This window comes from Lynx rufus, unplaced genomic scaffold (genome assembly GCF_022079265.1).
Source record: "Lynx rufus isolate CCGP_SWC_20201006 ecotype Redwood Valley unplaced genomic scaffold, mLynRuf1.p SCAF_11, whole genome shotgun sequence".
NCBI classification, from domain to species: Eukaryota; Metazoa; Chordata; class Mammalia; order Carnivora; family Felidae; genus Lynx; species Lynx rufus.
The window spans coordinates 1310027-1328206 of record NW_025814825.1 but is presented as its reverse complement, the minus strand read 5'-3'; the positions used below and the strand labels follow the sequence as shown (position 1 = coordinate 1328206).

At 35.7% G+C, this 18180-nt stretch overlaps 1 protein-coding gene across 1 annotated transcript in view; it reads right to left on the bottom strand.

The window, feature by feature from the left end:
• UBE2D1 (ubiquitin conjugating enzyme E2 D1) overlaps nucleotides 1-18180 on the bottom strand; it is a 32296-nt gene that overhangs the window by 6471 nt on the left and 7645 nt on the right. Inside the window, exons 2-3 of the mRNA XM_047072808.1 lie at nucleotides 1899-1962; nucleotides 1774-1805 (exon numbers count right to left, since the gene is read on the bottom strand). Coding sequence (XP_046928764.1) covers nucleotides 1774-1805; nucleotides 1899-1962 — 96 coding nt within the window. The remainder of the gene's footprint in view (nucleotides 1-1773; nucleotides 1806-1898; nucleotides 1963-18180) is intronic.

The following is an 18180-nucleotide window of genomic DNA, read 5'->3' as shown; positions in this document are numbered from 1 at the left end:
TTATCATGTTAAACTACCACTTTGGTAATAACAGCAAGACTATCATTACTTCCTTAAGTTTCTGCATATACATTAGAGAACTGTACAGTGTAATTATTCTTACTAGTTTAATTCTAGTTCATCAAAAATTATAAGGAATGTGGAAAATTTAAGTAATTACAATCAACAGATATGGTCTGCTCAGATATTCAAATCATATTATAGAGTGGCATGTATGCATTACTAAAATAAGGGGGGATGAGTAACATCATTTGTAACCATTTGCTACATGTGATTCACCTAAGAAATATCTGTGAAGGGCTATAATTCAAGTGGTTAGGGTGGGCCTTTTAATAATAGTATTTTGAAGGTTCTTAGTAAGCAATGAAAAACAAATACCTAGATTCTTACTGTTGTTATTTAAATAAATATGTTGCATTTTACCCTTTGGTAAGCTAACTTAATATAACAATTTAGTAATTTGAGACATTTTCCTAGGACTCCAGCTCTGAAAATTCAGTAATTGCTATTGTTTTTAAAAGTGAAACATGGGGCGCCTGGGTGGCGCAGTCGGTTAAGCGTCCGACTTCAGCCAGGTCACGATCTCACGGTCCGTGAGTTCGAGCCCCGCGTCGGGCTCTGGGCTGACAGCTCAGAGCCTGGAGCCCGTTTCCGATTCTGTGTCTCCCTCTCTCTCTGCCCCTCCCCCGTTCATGCTCTGTCTCTCTCTGTCCCAAAAATAAATAAACGTTGAAAAAAAAAGTTTAAAAAAAAAAAAGTGAAACACAAGGCAATATGATTAAAACCTCTATGGTTTACTAGATACAGCTCTTTCAGGGGAGGGAAGAGAGAATGATGTTCATGGAAACATGCTACTAGTATACTCTCACCCAGAAGGTTGTCAATGCCCATTCTTATGCAATCAGTTTTTTGTGCACGAAAGAAAAGCCTGTTTCAAGTCATAACTGCCTCTTAGGTATAGAAAGAAATAATCTTAACAAAGGTGGTTAAGTGTTAAGAAAAGCCAATCATAAAATCACAGGTAATTCTGAGTTCAGTACAATACACCAAAACTAAAAACAACCAATCGTGAGGTGGCAAAGACAGATCCATTGCAATATCTCATCCGTTCTCTCACATATGCGAACAGTGAAGAAAGTTATTGTAAACAGGTGCTTGTTACTTGCAGGTATTCCATTACTGAGTTAATGAGACTCATTTCTAACCTACAAAACTTGGTGATGTGACAATAATGCTTAGTTCTGAACAACTGACTTTTGTGTTTAAAAACAGATGGGGTGCCTGGGTGGCTCAGTTGGTTAAGCGGCTGACTTTGGCTCAGGTCATGATCTCGCGGTCCGTGAGTTTGAGCCCCGCGTCGGTCTCTGTGCTGACAGCTCAGAGGCTGGAGCCTGTTTCAGATTCTGTGTCTCCCTCTCTCTGACCCTCCCCCGTTCATGCTTTGTCTCTCTTTGTCTCAAAAATAAACAAATGTTAAAAAAAAAATTTTTTTTTAAACAGATAAAGCAAATACACGGCCTGGTTGCACTATGCATGATCCATGACTGTGTAATGATCAAGGATGTGGCAAAGGAAAAATCACAGTGATCCTAGCAAGTATTTGCCACCATTGCTTTAGAAAATTATCATAAATCCTTTAACCGTATTTTTCTTCCTGAGTGATTCAGAGTACAAAAAAACTCCACCTTAGCCACAAACATCTGATCACAGGTGAAATGGCAAGAATGAAGTATGGCTGAGAGAATTAATTTCATATTTGTGAATCATACTTACAGGTCCCATAATAGTTGCTTGCCAGTGGAACACTGAAACAAACAAAGGAGTTTTGGAGTCATTAACAAGTGTTCAAACCTATATGATTAATGGTAGCAAAATCCTAGCAAGAAAGCAATGCTTACAGTCATCTCCCACAGGTCCAGCTGAACAATGAGCAGGTGGGTCACGTTGTAGATCACTTAATTCCTGTAGCAAAGCAAAAATACTTAAGGTTAATTGTTTTTCCAGTGACACAATCATAATAATTCATGAAGACACAAACTATTGTCTTTGTATAGAATAGACACAAACTATTCAAAATAATTTTAGGCAGTTCTATTCAAAATATGAAACAGTCAATGTACTGACTGGTAGAAGAGGATGGGAGGTATGAAATTCCTTCGTGAGATAGCTCCAAACCTTGAAAAAATTAAATTGATTACAATAGTTTTTCTCTAATATTCCTAAGACAAAAATATTTATGAGTATCTACTGTATGCAAAGTAATATATGTAAGTGCTAGATATATAAGAATGCTATAGAGGTGTCTTGGTAGCTCAGTCTGTTAAGCATTCAACTCTTGATACCAGCTCAGGTCATGATCTCATGGTCATGAAATTGAGCCCCATCCCTGCTTGGGATTCCCTCTCTGCCCCTCCCTTGCTCATGCAAATGCTCTCTCATGTAAAAAAAAAAAAAAAAAAAAAAAAAAAAAAAAGCGCCTATACTATAAGAATATATGAAGAACAACTTCAGTAGGTTTACAACCTACTTTGGGAGTGATGGCTGACAGCCAAATGGATTTTGAAAGAACAACCTGAAGATTAAATGGAAAGAAAGGAGAGAAGTCAGGCCATATTTGAAAGCCTGGCACATTGATTCATATGCTCTTTTCTGCTCTCAAGGCAGCAAATGAAGGATCATGGAAATGACAGTTGGCCAGTCCTGGGTTGACATTCTAGTTCTGCCATAACTAGCATCACAAGCCTTGGAGAAATCATTTAACTTCCTTACCTTCACCCCAAATTTGAAAGGTATAAATTCAATATAAAAGATTATACATTAGGACTGAAGTACCCACTTCAAGTTTGGAAGATCAGAATGTCTTTGAGGAAGTGGCATCTAAGTTGAAAAATAAGGATGAATGGGAATTTGTTTTGGGAGAAATGAGTGACACTGTGAGGTAGAGTGGCAAAAGATGAGGCTGAAAATGTAGGCCAGGCAGACAACTGAGAACAATACACATCATACCAAGGATTGGGGGTTTTAAGAAGCTGCATGATCTGATTTGAAAGATGGCTGACTGGTCTTTGTATAGAACAGATTAGAGATGCAAAAGAGGAGAAGCTATTAGTATAGGTCAGAAAAATGAGGGCTTGGGGTGGAGAAGTAGCAATGAGATAAAAGTGGATAGAAATGAGATGTTTTGAAGAGCTTACCTCTCACAGGGTTTCATGATGAAATTACATGTATAGAGTTAAGGAGAGAGGTCACAGATATTTATCATGAAGATTAGTGGCAGCTAACATGTACTCCATGTTTTATTGTCGTAACCACTTCAGGGGGTAGGTGTTATTATGGTACCCATTTTACAGGTGAAGAATAAAGGCAAACGTTTCACTGTGTCTCTTTATAACTAGTATAGGGTAGAAGTCGGATTCAAAACCTGGCAAACTCCTAGCTTTTTAGCTTCACAAATGTAGATTCCATTACTGAGATGGAATACTAAAAGACAAGTTCGTTTGGAAAGTACACATATTGAAACAGGGATCCCTGTGGTATCAAAGGGAGATTCAGTTAATCATGCATGCAGATCTGGACTTTAAAAGAGAACTAGGTTAGAAACTGGAAAATCGTTGTCTCTACCTGGTACTTAAAACTGTTGGATTGATATAAACCTTTCCATGGGAACACATTTAAATACTGTGTTTCATCAAATCTAAGATGCCATCAAACATAAATTACATCCTTATTTTCTGTACCAACAATTAAGGAGAAATGCTACCAATTAAGATACTATCAATTATAAGATGAATCTAGATTTTAGACATGCTACAATGAAAAATATGTGCACCTTAGAATCATTGTATAATTACAGCAATGAGTTCAGTGTTCTAACAGAGACAAATATGGAAGAGGATGTGGTAGGAAAGGCCTTCCTAAGAAAGTGACATATGAGCTTAAAACTGAGCCAAATGCAAACTCTGGTCTCCTTCTTCCAAATCTTCTCCAGTATATCTTGGTACTTTCATTTTGTTTTTGTTGCTGTTATCTTCACAGCTGGTGCTATATTCTTCTTCCTGATAAGAATTTAACAGTTAGCAGCTTCTTTGCTCCAGGTATAGTTGAACAATAAAGAGGAAGATTTCAGTCTTTGACTTAGCAAAAATGGTCAAAAAGCAAGGCTTGGAACTTCAAGTCCAGGTGCCATTACTCACTTGCCATATGATCTTGGGCAAAACATTTTTTTTTTTCCTCTCTAAACCTTCAATGTAAAGTGGCATTTGTACCTTTATCCATAGTTTCTATAACAAACAAGAGAAATGATACATGTGAAATGTACAGCAATCCCTGACATGTAGTAAGCATTCAAGTAAATGTTACGTTAATACGGAATGGATAACTGTACAATTCTCTAGTAGCAGAATGCAATTATTGAACAGTTTAAATGATTGGGGGAGGGGTGTTCCCAAGTCACAGATCCATTTTAGATGACTGTGCTTTATTTAATAGTTTTCTAATCTGGGCTTTTAGGAGATTACTTCTGAAAATATTAATCACGTTGAGTTTTCTAAACATTAGTGTAAATGGATAAATAGGACTAGTTTGCCCTTATCTTAACTACAAAACTAGTTGTTTAGAAAATGAGTTTCCATAGTTAAAAAACTGGAAGTTATAAATAACTTCCCTACAGCTTTTACAGAACTATTGTATGTGTGAATATATCAAATATACATAAATACATAAATTTATTTTGTATACTAACAACTCCATATTAATTTTATTTGTAATAGCCTTGAATCATGTTCAAATTTTAAATGTTAAACTGTTCTTCAAATCTCCTTAACATATTATAGAAAAATAAAGGTTATCTTGTTTTTATATTTTTGTGCCCTGATTCTACCTCCTGTTAGGAGCAGTTAGAGCTCAGGACAAGAGAGAAAATCTCACAACTGAACTGTAAAGGTTACGTTCTTAAGTTGTCTATTTAAAGCTCACTTATTATAGGAAAGAAGCAGCTGACAGTACATCAAACATTCTTAACAGTGAGATTGATCATTACTTACTAATAATGACACTAATGCTTAGGTGAGGAGACTAACACATCCTAGACTTTTTAGGCGTCTAAATATCTAAGGTTCTATACCTTTCTTAAACCACATCTCTAGAAATATGCCCTGATATATTTGGAAATATATAAATGGAACTATTTTGTCTAGGTACAGACAGAACCAACAGAAAACAAAAGGCTCAAAATATACTCTCCCTCACCCAGAAAACTACAGATTCCTAAAACTGAATAAAGAAAAATGAGGAATTCTGAGACTTGCTAAGGGGGTGAAATATATAACAAACAAAAACTAAAACCAAAGAAACCAAAACCCCACCCTTTTGTTCTTAGTCTATTCAGCAGCCAGTGTACTTTTAAGATAGGAGACACACACACACACACACACACAAAACAAGAACCACTTATCCTTGTTAAATTGTCTCTTCTGATTTAGTTTACTCCAAGTTTTTCAAAAACTGTCTTATTACTGATTTATAGTTTTTCTGATTTAATTGGCATTCTTACTTATCTACTTCTATCATCACAGCCACATAAATTTTCTATTAAAAATAATTTAGTGATTCTTATGTTATTTCAAAAGGAAATTCTAGGATTAGTAATCTCTTCCTTTGCTCCTCTCTCCACTGTCTCTGTAAGAATCATCACTGAATTATACAAATTGCTCAAGTCCATAAGATCCTCATGTAAGAGCCAAAACCTAACTTCACATTTCTTACTGCTCATGGAAGCCGCTCTAAAATACAGTTCACAACCCGACCCTGGCTCTGACTTCCTGAACACTTCTTCCTATTCCACCAAGTACCTCGAAATCTAGGATGTACACTATATGTAGTCTCCAAATTACTGTTTCATTTTAATCCCTTGCCTAGGCCTCCTCATGGCCATGCTTTTACCTCATACTGACTAAAGGCAAAAGGTCTCAAAGACAAAGCATTTAAAACCATTTATTTTTTTAAAATATTTTTATTATTTATTTTTGAGAGACAGAGAGACAGACTGAGAGCAGGGGAGGGGCAGAGAGAGAGGGAGGGGCACAGAATCCAAAGCATGCTCCAGGCTCTGAGCTGTCAGCACAGAGCCCAACCCGGGGCTCGAACTCACAAACTGCAAGATCATGACCTGAGCCGAAGTCGGACGCTTAACTGGCTGAGCCACCCAGGCGCCCACTTTTGTAACTTTTTAAAGAAAAAATAGTGAAATTTTATTCAGGTTCTTAGGTATTTTTAAAAAGATGAAAAGATACTTTTTTTCCACTACACTTAAAATAAATATCTTCTCTTTTCACTAAATAATTTTTGTAAGAGGAAAACCGAGGAACTATCTTAGTACATATCTTAATACATATACAATATATGTACTAAGGAGACATAACAAATAAATTCAGTGTGGGGTCCCAGAATGGATCCTCAAATAGGAAAAGAACAGTAGAAAAACTGGTGAAATCTGAGTTAGGTCAGGAGTTTAGTTTATAGTATTGTACTTAATGTTACTTTTTTCATTTTGATAGATGTACTATGGTTATGTAAGTTGTAGATATTAGGGAAAAATAGGTGAAGGATACATATGAATTTTTTGTATCATTTTTGGTAACTTTTCTCTAAGACTAAATTTATTTCAACGTAATAATAACGTAAAACATTTTTTTTTGTAGATTTTGTACATTTTTCTAAAACTTAATCCACTACTTTCCTTCTCAAGCTTACTTCTTCTCCTGTGTTTCCTAGATCTACTAATAGAGTATTAGTCTCCCAGTCACAAGGCTCAAAAATCTCAGCATCGTTTTGACTCTTTCTCTTGTCCTTCATGTATAGTCAGATGAAGAGTACAATATATTCTCAATATCTGTTACACTGCTTATCACAGTTACCTCAACAACCAATTATAGTACAACTATAATTGCTTCCCAAATCTATGCATTATGTGTAGAATAATCTTCTAAAAGCACAGCTCTATTTCATCTTCCCTTAGAAAATTTCAGTGGCTCCCACATTGTTTATTAAAACCAAACCTAACCAATGAACTCAACCCTACATACTCAATTGGGTTCTCTTTCACAAGCTTGCCCAATAATACTCCAAAGAAGTCCCATGGGTTTTCTAAAACACCTTCAGGAGGTCTATGCAGACAGCATTAATTTCATGATAAAACTAACATGTTGTTTACCTTTTTTCACTCTCAATATCTCATGAGTATACAGTGGAGTTTTCCAGTTGTATGGCATGTGATATTGTAACAGACTGAATTCCTAAGCAGATATGAGGATTCAACTATCATCTAATTCTTAGATTTTGATTTTTTTAATTCTTATTTATTTTGAGAGAGAGAGCACAAGCGGGGGTGGGGCAGAGAGAAAGACAGAGACGGAATCCTAAGCAGGCTCTGCACTGACAGTGCAGCTCCAATGTGGGGCTCAAACTCATGAACCGTTAGATCATGACCTGAGCCGAAGTCAAGAGTTGGATGCTTAACCAACTGAGCCACCCAGGTGCCCCTGGAAAAGTTATTTTTAATAAAAATGTTACTTGATGTTAATATGTAATGGTTCTGTTATTTCTAAATTACTATTTTTAAATTTGTTTTTGTTTCTCATATGGTAAATATTAATAGATATAACCCATACAAACAAAAAAGCTCTTTGAAGCCCTCAATGCTTTTAATACAAGGAGGTCCTAAGAACCAAAAGTTTGAGAGCATCTAGTCAGGTTCCACCTGATTACTTGGTTGTAACAAGGCTAAATTTTCTGGCCTTCACAATTTTCTTTCTCCTAAAATAATCTTTCTGTTTCCCTATGCCCAAAATTTCTCCTTAATAGTGGCCATCTTCTCAACAGTCACTGACCACAAGTTTTGGGGTCACACTTGGATGAAATCTGGCCTTGCACTAACCTTTACTAGCTGTGTGACTCTGGGCAACTTAACCTCTTTGAGTATCAAGTGCCTCATCTGGGGACATCACTGGTAACCCTGAAGAACTATATTGAAAATTGAATGAAAATGCAAAAGTACCTAAATATTTGGCATATATAATAATAAGAACTTATTTCTTCCCTCCTTTTCCTCTTCTACCAGAATGTTTTTTTTTTTAAACTAGGGTTTTAATGCATCTTATTCATGGATTCCTCCATAACCCTTAGCACAATGCCTTTCATATAGGGTGTGTGATATGATTTCAGCTAACCAATAAAATTTAAGGAAAAACATGATCAGCAGGGAATAGACAACTCAAATTTTTCAATCTTTTAGAAATACAAATGATTAGGGTGCTTGGGTGGCTCAGTCAGTTAAGCGTCCAACTTTGGCTCCATTCATGATCTCATCTCCAGTTCGAGCCCTGCATCATGCTCTGTGCTGACAGCTTGGAGCCTGGAGCTTGTTTCAGATTCTGAGTCTTGCTCACTCTCTGCCCTTCCCCCGCTCATGATCTGTCTCTCTGTGTCTCTCTTTCTCAAAAATAAATAAAAACATTAAAGAAATGCAAATAATTAGACTTGGCAACAGAATCAGAATCAATTATTCCCTTAGGTAGCCATGTAGACTACATATAATAAAAAGAGTATTGTAATAACAGGTGTTAAGAGAGAAGAGAATGCAGTTCACTTAAAAACACCGAGGTGGCCTTTTAAGTAACATATAATCATACCTAAAAATGAATCTCAAAAGAATATTAATCATTAAAGTATTAAAAATCATGCTACTGCTGCAACTATTTTCAATTTACAGAATGTATGATATTCTAGTAAAATAGCCAAAGCCACACAAAATTCTCATTAGTAATTTTTGGGTTTTTTTTCTGGTTTAGAAGACCTCATAACTCTAAATATTCCATCCTTATTGTTTATTTAGGATGCTGCTGACCTAATGTCAGGATACAGCTTTTGGTTGCTTTTCTGACAGGAGTTAGGGGTTTGTGCTGAGTTGACCAGGCTCAAAGTAAGGTATCTTCCAACCACTGGCAATCCTTGGTGACAGAGCTGCCCAGGGATAGGGTTGCAGTTTGTGGCAATGACAGAGTTTTTTGTTTTTGTTGTTTTTTGTCCCATGATTAATTTAACCAGTGGACTAATTATAGCAAACGTTTATTAAGCAGTTCCACATCCTATCTAATAGGGATTATGATTCTGTTTTTATACTATTATCCCACCTTTACCCTCCCAATATTTTAAAGACTTAATGATATCAGGTTATGATGCTTATAAAAATCCTCCTAAGTCACCAGTCAGGCATATTTGTTGATGATTAAACTGAGGCATGAAATTCAAGGAGAACTGATTTGTGGAAAAAAATAACTTCATAAGACACAGTTTAAAAGCTATAGTAAAGAGGGCCTCTAGATTCTTAGAAACTTAAAAATGGTTCTGTCTCCAAGCAAATACATTTAAGAGTAGCCATACACCTCAAGAGTCATCTTCTGAATGTGTTTACTCAAGTTTAGAACATTCTAAGGATCTTAGAAAGTTTCTTCCTAGGACAGAAGTGTGATCTAGTAAGGAACTGGCATAGAATATCTGGACTGACACTAACTACCTTTTAAATAAAAAATAAGTACAAGTATGAAACATTAATAAATAAGGTTATATGATCTAGTAAATTCGGGAAAGCCACATATACTACCTCAAAGACTATCTCCTACTCTACCCCTTTAAACCTGTGGCATACTACAATACTATACTTAAATAAAAATAACCCTTATTTGCAAAAGGTGGATTGCTACAGCACAGAAAACTTAATGTATTTTGTTTTTGTATTAGCCAGTTATTACAAGTAGCAGTTAGGGCTGCCTCATTTTGCCACACAGGGCATAAGCCAAATCCAGGGGGTATCTTTCACACACTTTAATGGGGTGGTATCTCCCTAGGGCTCTATAAAGTTTAACTGCAGAGAGTTGCACATGAAAGAAATGGACAATATATCCTTTAAACCCAACTTAGGATATTATCACTATTTCTGATAAACAAATAGCACTTTTGATGTAGAAGCAAAAGTGATGGTGTTTGACATATGAGTGGGACCATGAGTATTTACTTTATTTATCAATGTATTTCAAATGGAAAGAAAACAATGGCAAACCTAGCCTTCAAAAATTAAAGGTGAAGTCTGCAGCATTCTAGTGGAGGAAAAGAAAAATTTTTTCAATAGATGGTCATCTGGGTATCCATATGGGAAAAAAATAAACCTTGACCTCTCCCACTTCAAACCATATCCAAAAGTCAATTCTAACTAGATCATAGGTTTACATTTAAAAGATAAAATAATGCTTTTAAAAGGAAACATAAAATGTCTTCATGACCTTGGAGGAGACAGAAACTTCTTAAGCAGGACGCAAACAAAGAGCACTACCCATAAGGGAAAAAATAAAAAATTTGGACTGGACTAAAATCAAGAACATTTGTTCATCGAAAGACACATTAAAAGTATTAAAGGGCAAGCAAACCATCAAACAGAAGAAAATATTTGTAATATACATATCTGACAAAAGAACCACATCCAGAATATGTAAAATCTTTATCTACAGATCAATTTTTAAAAGACAGATTCGAATAGGCACTTTATAAAAGAGACTGTGAAAGAAAGAAAGAAAGAAAGAAAGAAAGAAAGAAAGAAAGAGGAAAGGAGGGAGGAAGGAAGGAAGAAAAAAGAGAAGAGAAAAGGAAAGGAAAAGACAAGACAAGACTATCCAAACAGCCAATACATATATGAGAAGGGGCTTGGCTTCATTAGGCATCAACGAAAAATGTAATTAAAACCAAAATGTGATGCCACCACAAACCCAGCAGAATAAAGTGAAAAAGCCAGAAAAAATTTAAGTGTTGGCAAAGATGGTAGGCAACTGGAACTCTCATGCTGCTGGTGAATGAGGCAAAGTTTGACATTAACTACCAAAGGTAAACACAGGAATACTTAATGACCCAGCAAGTTTACTGTCAGGTATATACCTAACAGAAATATGTAGAAATCTTCTAATGTTAACAGATGTCTATCAAACAATGAGACTAGTTATGAATCCATATATGAAAAGAAATTCATTATAGTCAACAGACTATGTGGGGTGTGTGTGTGTGTGTGTGTGTGTGTGTGTCTAATGTATGGGTGTATCTTCCAATTTCATTTCCAGTGACTTTTAAAATCTAAAATTGAAATACATAGTTGATCCAATTTCCTTCTTCTCCTTTGAGACAAAGTAAATTTAAAACAAACTAACCTTATACCTAAACACAGATCAGGCAATAAATACCATCAAACTGGTGAAAGATGCTCCAGACAAAAGTAATCTTTCAGTGAAGCAATTTTCTATTCCAATGTGATTAACATTCAAATAAAAAAACTAATTAGGGTATCTAAATTTAAAGATAAAAATATAAGATATTGTATATGAAAGGCAGATTTTGACTGGAACTATAGAAGCATTATACGTCCACAAAAATGTGTACTTAATGGATTTATATAGCCTTACATGGCTAAGCACCTCTATTCCAGTTCAGATTTCTATAACCAAGTAGACACAAAGGAAAGTACTAAGAGGTCTGAAACTGAATTTTAAATTGATACAGATGGCATGTTTATAACACCCCCACAATATGCTGAGTGTTCTCCATAAAACCAACCTAGACACAGTCCTGCCTCTAGGGAATTTAAAAATCTAAAAGTAGATGAGGCAGCCTAATTCAAAGAAAGTAAACAAATAAAAGGAAACAAAGAAGGGAATCTAAGAGAAGAGAGGCTTGCATTAATCTCTCAGTTCCCAGAAGGCTAACAGTCCAACCTGAACAGTGGAGAATGAAAGCTAACAAGTCAGAGCTGCCTTATTTATTTACCATCAAACTTAATATGACACTATGCAGTAAATATTCTCTAAAAAATTATGCTGACCAGACTGAAAAAGCTTGGTTGTTCTCTAGCTTCAATGTTCAGAAGGTCTAAATCTCTGTAATAGATACAATATATACCCCACTGGATGTGTGTAAAGGACATTAATGCACAGCCTGTTCATAGGGACTGATTTACAGTCCAAAATCTAAATTACTGAACCCAAAGCATATGAAAACATTATTTCATAAACCCTGGCTCAACAGGCAATTAATTCATGTGACACAACTATCTTTACCTGAAAACTCCTAAAACAAGACAGTGATTCTTACCACATTGTATTTTTGATGTTGTCTCTAAAGGGATATATGAGCTATATTTGATTTGTCTGTAAATAAACATTTCACAGGCTTACAGTTCAGACTCTGGTCTCCTTATCCAGCTGACTAGAGCTATTTCAATAGAGATATCAAACAATTGTCAGAAAGGTCTCCATATACAGAACCTCCTTAAACTCTTGAATTAAAGAACAGCTTTATTATTAACCATGCAGATTTTTCCTGGAAGACTTCAAAACGCTGATGGCATCCAATTGATTAAGTCATAGGAACTACTCATTTCAACACAATGGTCCTAGCTGCTTCACTGTCTCTGGATCAGATATCTCTGGTAAAGGCTATTTATTAAAAAATCAGTCAATCAATCAATAATAATAATGCAGCCAAATTCCACACAAAAAAAGATGAAGAAAGCAGTTATGCTACTGACTTTGTTATATCAAAATAGTATTTATTGAACCAGAGTTATAAACAGCATAATTTGGAATAAATGTTTGAGGTCAAGATTAGGGACATCATCTACCCAATATCTCAGATCTGCAACCACTTTTTCCCAGTGATTTCTACAGCAGTCATAATGACTTTCAATTTCCCACAATATTATCTTGCCTGTAGTTTAAAACATAGCTTCCTCTTAAAGAGAAGACTCCCAGTCACCTCCTTTACATATATTTCCATCACAGGAATTACATAAATAAAAATGCATCTCAGATAAATCTAAGATATCCCAGTAAAAACTGTATTTCAGTCTTCTTTATGAAGTATTATGATAAAAATATACTTTTTCCAGTAATCCAAACTCTAAACTTTAGAATCACCATCTGATTCCTTCATCATATCCCACCCCACTCTCCCATCCCTCATATTAGTCAGTACAAGTTGTTCAGATTCTCCTTCAGTCCAAATCCCTCCCACTGAAAGGGTCCCAGAATATAAAAAACTGAGGTCCAATGGACAAAAAAAGTCTGAGAAGAGCAAGATGAGACATTTCAGCATAAGAAGCCAAAGGTTCAAATCAGGGAGACACTATTAAAGTATCTGAGAACAAATTGGGTAGTAGGGGTCTGAAGAGACTGCCTTGACCACCGAGCTTTAGAGATCTGATCTGAAAGGCCAAGTAGGCATGGGTGGGTCAGACCAACTCAAAAAGGCCAGGGTTTCTCATATAACCCTCTTTCCAAATGTCTTCTGCCACCATCCTAGCTCAGACCCTCTTTGGATCTCACTTAAACAAGTGTAGTGGGTTAACTGACTTGTCCTATTTCTCTACCAAGACACTGTAGTTAAAATCATCTTCTCAAAGTACCAAGTTGAACCCTTTCAATATTTTTCATTAGCTTTAACATAAAATTTATAAATCCTTAAAATGGCTTATTACCAGGCCTTCTAGCATCTGACTCCTCTCTGCAACCATTTTCCCCCAATGCTCTCCATACCAATCATAACTTTAAAGTCCCCCAAATGCTATTTTGTCCCTTGTTTCCTTTTAGATAGAAGACTCCTAAGCACCTCCCCACCACACACACACTCATTCACTTTACCTACTTTCCTTTTACCTTTAAAGTCTCATCTTAAACACATTTTCTTAAGGTTTTGCTTGAACACTTCAAAGGGTCCCTGCTATATTCCCAGAGAACTCTATACTATGACATTCATCAGATTTGTAATTATAAATGGTAAACAATCCTATGTTCTATGAGGGCAAGAATGGATACCTAAGAATATGATTAAGAATGTTACTTCCTTACTCAAAAAACTTCAATGGCTTCCCAAACTTTCCCAAATTTGAAGCATTAAGTACACATTTCTCATGATGAGTCTTCAAGGCCCTCCACTGTATGAACTTGTATGTCTACTATTCCCCAAATGCTTCCCAAAGGCAGGATTATCTGTTCCTTCCTAAACAAGACAAGTACTTTCTGGTGCTTTCATTTCTGTACCTTCCTTTATGAACCTCATCTTTAAAAATGCTACCCATTCTTCCAAACCTATATCTAATTCCATCTGCATAATATTTTTCCTGATCTTCCCTAAATAAATTTGGTCTCTCCCACCTTCAACTCTCTTTCTGTTCAAATACGTTACATTTTCCTTATTGTACTTTCATAAGTCTACCTAATAATTATGGTATCTTTCTCACTATTAATAGTTTTAAATTTCTTAGGTTCATGCTAGCTATACATCACTTTTCCATGTATCTCCTTATTTCATTTCGTATATGCCTTATATACAGAAGGTGCTCCATAAATGCATTAACTAGAATCCAAAAAAATCTACTACATGGAAGGTAGCTGTATAAGGCAGTTTTCTAAATATGTGGATAAAACGATCTCTATACTTTAAAGATACCTGTGAAACAGATGGAAGCTAAATGGAATTAGAAAAGCTTGTTATGATACTGGTACAAAAACAGAAATATATCTTATTTGCATCACAAATAACTGCTTTTTAATCAAAGAGTAAGACATCTTAAAAGACTCATTATAAATCAGAAAGGACCACGGAAATGATCTAGTTCAATGCATCATTTCTAGATAAGGAAAATAAAGACTATGAGTATCTTGGCCAAGGTCATAAAGCCAAAGTTAGAACAAAGGCTCAGACCATCTGATTTCCACTCCAGCACTCTCCCCACCCTGAAACAATACTCACCTCAAGGCTACAGTAACTACAGCCCATTATTCTCAATCAATATTGGAGCCAACAATACTCTGGTACTTGAATTAAGGCCACTTGTACAGTTTCAGCCATACTCAAGAAACACAAAAGTGTGACAAGTGAGGAAATGAAAAGGGATTCTTTTTATCTTTTCCCAGGAACTCTAATTTTACAAAAGGTTAGAAATGAACACTACTCCATAAGCTTTGAGGAGTGTTTTTGTTTAAAGATACTCTGCGAGGCAAGAAAAACATGATAAAAAATTACAGACAACTTTTCAAAATGCATAATACAATTCTAACACATAATGTAACATGCAACATAGAGCATTTTCAATGCTACATTATTAAAAGTTACTATTTACTTCATAGTAACCAAGAAAGGTGCTTCAGGAAAAAAAGAAAGAAAAAAAATGAAAGAATAAAAGCTAGCAGCCTATTTCTTAAAAACTACTTAAAAGACCAACATATCTTTCAATATTTGCCAAATATTTATTATGTATCACTTCTTACAGTTCTATCCCAAATAACTGTTATACAGCAGGCATTTAATAAGTATTTGCATAATAAATCAATTAATCAGTATCACTCAGCACTATTCTTGAATACTGTGGTTATATATCACAAATGCTACAACTTTTAGTAGAAAACAATGAGCATTGGCGGTTTGTAGCAAATACAATGGTTTCCAAGGCTACAGTACTTTATACTGTATATGTGAATATATATATACATATATATATGTATATGTGTTTCTATGTGTATGTATGTCCATTTGCTCTCTCTATATATACACACATACGAATGTGTGGCATATATTTCTGATAATATTAATTTTACCTAAGGATCTTATGCTATTGAACAATCATTTTCATACTTTTCTTACAGCAATTCATAACAAGAAAAATATGATACATATAGTACAACCTAGCACACATACACACAGGCACACGGCACAGGCACAAATATATAATTAAAAAAAAAAAGTTTCATGAAACACTACCACTCTTACTATACCTAAAGCATTAATATTCCATTTTCTATTCCATTTTTTAAAATGATGTTTATGACCCACTAAATTGGTTTCATCACTCCTGTTCTGGAAGCTCATAAAAGTGCAAGAAGACATCGGGAAGGTTTGGCATTCATTCCTTAGAAATAAGCTAGGCTCTACAGACACCAACCAGAAACTGGCAAAATGAAGTCTGGAATTCATTAAATATTTTCATTCAAAAGCTATGTTGGGCATCTGAAGGGCATCACTATTATGGAAGGATAAAGTACAGACCATACACTGGGCCATAAAACAAATCCCAAATATTGAAAAGGAGTCAAATAACAATTTCTTTGTTCATAACGGAATTAACTCAGAATCAATAACAGAAAGCTATCTGGGGGCGCCTGGGTGGCTCAGTAGGTTAAGGGTCTGACTTCGGCTCAGGTCAGGTCCTGGCAGTTTGTCATTCTGAGCCCCACCTTGGGCTCTGCTGTCAGAGGGAAGCCCACTTCAGATCCTCTGTCCCCGTCTCTGTCTGCCCCTCCCATGCAGGCTCTGTTTCTCTCAATAATAAACATAAAAAAAAAAAAAGACTGAAAAGAGAAGAAAACTATCTGTAAAATCACAAGTATTGGGAGAATAAATAATATACTTCTAAACAACTCAAGGGTTGAAGAATCAAATGGGAAATTAGGAAATATTTTTAACTAAATGAAAATACAACACATCAAAATTTAGGGGAAGCAAAAACACAGGCCAGAATTTTACTGGTTTAGAGAAGAACAATGAGCACAGGCCATCAGGTCTTTTTGGTTCCCTCTAAACAAAATCCAGACTCCGCTCACATAAGGAGGTAGTCATTTGCACTGAGAATCGTCAGATTGTTTGCACTACTAAGTAAGTTTAAAGTGAAGGAAGCAACACACCAACCTTATCCCTGTTGGAAAGGTTTTCATAAATCCGAAAGGATACTAGGCATCTAATAAGCAATGTGGTACACTGAAGGGAAAGAGCCACAAAACAAAACAAAACAAAACAAAACAAAACAAAACAAAACAAAAAACAGAATAATATGAATAGAGAGCAGTGGAGGAAACATCCAGAAACACGATGGGTAGCACTAAACTAAGCTTCAGGATGGTAGCTTCCTCCCCATACAAAGGACAACTCCAGAACACAGTAGCCTCTAATACTGTGTAATGTGTTTAACAGAACCTTCAAATTCATCCCAGAACCAATTAAATGCAGAAAAAGTTCAGCTTTTCAGAGGCCATCTTGACCAAGAGTGGCTAGAAATAGAACCTGTTTTGCCTTCAGACAGATGTTCTGAGGTAGCCTGAGGATCCCTCCAATTCCCTGAAAATCTGGATTGTATATTCTAGCATCTTTTATTCCAGCATCACAAGGTTAAGAGGAGACAGGACAAGTATCTCAATACCTGTTTTTAATTAATGTAATATCAGTTCACCCACTGTTAAAAAGAAGGTGGGAAGACAGGAGAGCTAATACATCATAGACAACCATTAATTCAGTTTGATGGAAAGTACCAGGCTTATTATTTTGATTAGTAGCACTCATTAAATATGCTTTCTATGTGTATTTCAGGGAACTAAAGCATGTAAGGATGCTACTCTGCTTTAGTGGGGGCAATCCCACATCCTGCTAACTTGGTTTTTATAATATGTGTTTGGCTTCCTAAAATAGGCATAAACAGCTTCATTTAGATCTATGCTATTTATTTCCACAGAGAAGGACCTCAGAACTCTTTACCTATAATAGGTTATCTTGTTTTTTTACACTTTTGTTGTGATTAAGAAAGAAAAATACATGATACCCAGGGTAAAAGGAAGACTGAGCTTAATTGCAAAGATTTAGAAGCCAAAAAAACTGACATTGTGGCTTTTTAGAAAAAGAACACTTTCTTCCTTTCATCTCAAGGAAAACCACTTCATCTACCAAGAAGCATAAATACTGTGTTCTTCCTTTCTAAAATTTTTGTTAAAATTATATCCTTCTTTTTTTTTAACGTTTATTTATTTTTGAGAGACAGAGACAGAACATGAGTGGGGGAGGGGCAGAGAGAGGGAGACAGAATCCAAAGCAGGCTCCAGGCTCTGAGCTTCTAGCTCAGACCCGGACATGGGAGTTCAAACCCACGAACTGTGAGATCATGACCTGAGCCAAAGTGGATGCTTAACAGATTGAGCCACCCTGGTGCCCCAAAGTTGTATCCTTCTTTACTGAAAGAATCTGGAGTCCTAGACCTAATCTTGTAATCTGCAAGTCTTCCTAACATATTTGTGTCATCTGAACAGTCGACTGCTACTCAAAGCCACT